Source organism: Platichthys flesus, chromosome 3 (assembly GCF_949316205.1).
Source record: "Platichthys flesus chromosome 3, fPlaFle2.1, whole genome shotgun sequence".
NCBI classification, from domain to species: Eukaryota; Metazoa; Chordata; class Actinopteri; order Pleuronectiformes; family Pleuronectidae; genus Platichthys; species Platichthys flesus.
The window spans coordinates 20,231,768-20,235,486 of NC_084947.1; the positions used below are offsets into that span (position 1 = coordinate 20,231,768).

The 3,719-nt window shown below is 46.0% G+C and overlaps 1 protein-coding gene across 1 annotated transcript; it reads right to left on the bottom strand.

Annotated features, from left to right (window-relative positions):
• Positions 1–243: 243 nt before the first annotated feature.
• Positions 244–3,338, bottom strand: lrrtm4l2 (leucine rich repeat transmembrane neuronal 4 like 2). The gene is made up of 2 exons (XM_062384078.1): positions 3,216–3,338; positions 244–2,795 (listed from the first exon to the last, which is right to left on the bottom strand). Exons 1-2 carry the CDS (start codon positions 3,268–3,270, stop codon positions 1,174–1,176), a joined length of 1,677 nt encoding a protein of 558 aa, XP_062240062.1. The 5' UTR covers positions 3,271–3,338; the 3' UTR covers positions 244–1,173.
• Positions 3,339–3,719: the final 381 nt, after the last annotated feature.

Below are 3,719 nucleotides of genomic sequence, written 5' to 3' on the forward strand. Positions count from 1 at the left end.
GAGGTGCGTAACACAGATACAATCGTTAGGGCTGCTGAAGCTGGAGTGCCAGGATACGACAGAAGTGAAGAGAGCCAGAAAACAAGACACATAATGGAAAATGTGTCGGCTTCCCTCAGACGCGGCAGCAAATCCAATGAAGTGTGTAATATCAGGGGGAACAATGCATGGATATGGAGTGATTTCTTCTTCTACACGTGATGCACCTCATCACACACACAATTTGGCATCAATTGTCAGTGGTTCCTTTAATTATACAATCATCATCACATAGAATGCCTGGTATCCATAATATGTCTTTACACAAAGAATGCATACTCATAACGAAATAAATAATTAATACAAAAGTTATTGTATGAAAAATCAACGCTTTCCACACATCAACCTGACAGATTTTTACAGCTTGGCTAATATCAGTCCTGAGATCAGACTCATGAGTTTTAAACATATCAGGTTTGTGTGGCGTGTGGGACCACACTGAATGTTTCTCTGTCAATAACAAATTATCATTTTATAGGACAGAGAGGAAGGAGAATGAATTCATGCAAACGATCTCAGGACAAGATGCTCTCTCTGTGATTGCTCCCTCTGGTTTTGTGGTAGCGCTTCTTCTAATTGCTGCACTACAGTGGTTTAACAAACAGCCTCTGTAACTCTGTAACTCATCTTACCAGAAGTCAGTAAACCAGGAGATCATCAGATGATCCCCTTAACACACACATACACTCAAAGATGCACACATAAGTCCTAAATGCTTTACAAGCTACATACTAAAAAAAATAAAGAAAATAGAAAAACGAGCAAGTAAAAGTGGCTTTGTTTTTTCATGGCAATACAGTTTGACTAAGAATATGGTCATTCTCTCTTCAGAGCTGGCTCCTACTGTAGCAGAGGTCCAGTTGCTACATGAAATTGCACAGAGCTAACCTGGCTCACCCCGCTGTTCCTGTGTCAGTCAGGGTGATAATTAGCTCTGTCCGAATACTTTACATCTCTCCGCTCCAGTCTTCTTCTCTGTGAACATAATTACGTTGTACGATGTACTTCCTTCAGTGCGGCAGAATCTATCATCTCACATTAGAGATAAAACTTAATCACTTAATCCAGTGGGAAAAAAACATTAACCTCTGCTTTGCAATTGCACTTCTAGTCTCCTAAAATGGAGCCGGGAGCTCAGACCTCACATTCTATGGATCCTGATATGGTGCATGTGCAAGGCCTTGTCTCGGTCACCAAAGAGTCCATAGTCTCTGAGTTTGAATGGTAGCTCAGGTAGTACTCTTGCAGCTGAGAGTTAAGATCCTGTTCCTGCTTTCGGGCCTTTTTCCTGCGCTTATGGTTGACTGAGTGCTGCTGCAGCTGCCTCATGGTGTTGGGGTAGCGCCTCCATGAGACATAAATAACCAGAAGGATCAATGACACTGACAGGAACAGGGCTACGCTGCCTGCAATGATTTTGTGGAAAGCCATATGTTCAAACTGTAGCTCTGGGATGGTTGATGTTGAGGGCTCAGGGGGGATGTTCGATGTAGACCTCGTGGTTGTGGATTCTGTTGTCTTTCTGGCCGTCCAGCTATGGGGGACAGGTGAAGGAGTTAATCTCTGTGCCGGTGACTCAGTACGAGTCAGATCTGTAACACCAGAGGGAGTGGGGTGAGTTGTGGCGTTCACGACCTGGGCAGAAGTCAGGATGATGAGGGCTGTGGTTGTAAACACACCCGAAACATCCACACATGTCGAGAGGTTTCTCAGTGCATCCACGACTCTTTCTCCCTGCACAGACTTGGGACTGCTGCATATCATGCTGATATCTTTTGAGTCTCTGAAGGTTTTGAGCCATGCCATGAGAGGGCAGATGCCGGGGCTGCAGTCCCAGGAGTTACCAGCCAGGCTGATGGTGTTCAGGGAGGTCCACGCGGCCACGGCTTCTTCAGGCACACTACTCAGCTTGTTTGACTCCAGATTGAGTATTTGTAAGTTTGGCATACACCGGAAAACTGCTGGATCCAAGATTTGGATTTCATTTCCTGACAGGTCCAATTTTTGCAATTTATGCCAGGTCCAGGGGACGCCTTGATTGATGGATCGTATACGATTCCATTGCAAATAAAGAGTTTGGAGGTTGGTAAGGCGTGGGAAAATAAAGACATTCATTCTGGAAAATTGGTTGTGCTCCAAATGAAGCTCTTTTAACTTGAACAGACCTAAGAACGTTGTACGGGTGAGGCTTCGCAAGCGATTATAACCCAAATCTAGAAACTCCAGATTGCGGCATTCCAGAAACGATCGAATGAGGATCTGTTTCAGTCCATTGGATCGAAGGTGAAGATTCTGTAGCTTACGCAGACCATACAAATGCTCTGGTTGCAGTGACTGCAGTTGATTGTAGGATAAGTCCAGATTTCTCAGGTTTGGTATGGCGCTGAACGTTTTATTGTGCAGGTGGCTTATTTTGTTGGAGCTGAGGATCAGCTCCTTGAGCCTGCGCACACCATGAAAGGCTAACGCGTCTATTGCATTGATGGAGTTGTGGTCCAAATAAAGCCAAATGAGCTGGTTGAGGTGGGCGAATTGGTACGGCAGCAGGACCAGCAGATTGTTGTAACGCAGAGAAAGACCTTGGCAGCCCGTGGTGATGTTTTCTGGGATGTCTTGGAAGATGCCAGACTCGCAATAAACAATCTTTCCTTCACAGCGACAACTCAAGGGGCACATCCTCTCCCCCTTGCTGAGCAACAGCAGCACAGCTGCCTGCAGAAGAAGACACGATAACCTCCAGTCCAACATCACTGAACCTGTTGGGGGTATAGAGCAAGGCACAGGCAATCAAAGGGATGACACGGCTTTAGAAAATGTGTGCTCAGAGACATTTAAATAAGTAAAGGTGAGAAATTCATTCTTCAAACAGGAGACAATGTAGTGTGGAGCACCTCGGGCGCTGACGTCTGAGACACCAGATCTGCTTCATGAAGAATTGATGGCAGAGTCTGGCGTTTGCTACTTTTATGGTATGGTGTCAGGCGCAGATACACATGTGGAGGGAATAGAGCAATGCAAAGTGGTGCTTAAATGAAGAAGATGAGCAGATCATCTTATTGTTCAGATGTTAGACATCAAGTTGAAGAATTAAGAAATCTGCCAGCGAGAATCTGACTGTAGCTGAAGCCTCAAGAGGAAGAAACTGTCTCTAAATTGGAAAGACCATAATTACTTACCCATCGCTGCTGGGGGAAGGAGTAATCCTCTGCAAGAGATGGATGAACAGCACATTAAACTGTGCAGTTCACGCAGCCTCGGAGCCGATCCGCATCCTGAGCATCTCTTAGTAGAGAAAACAAGAAAAAAGGCAAGTTTTTCACCGCATCAGTCCAAAGCACCCTGCTCGCTCTCTCTCTCTCCAACACCCCCCCCCTCTCTCTCTCTCTTTCTCTCGCTCTCTGTCTCTGTCTCTGTCTCTCTCTCTCTCTCTCTGTGACGCTCAGAAATAGGACGCGTTTACACTTTGGAGTCGCCGCTATGGTTGAGCCTGCTGTGTGCGCACTAACCGACTGAGCGCCAATACACTGATGCGCAATCCTCCACTCCACACAGTCTGTATCCCTCTCCCTCTCTCTCTAACTCTCTTCCTCTATGTATCCCCCCTCCCATCTCTCTGCCTCATACTCTTTTCTCGAGCCATCCGAAACTCTCTCTCTCTCTCTGACACACACACACACACA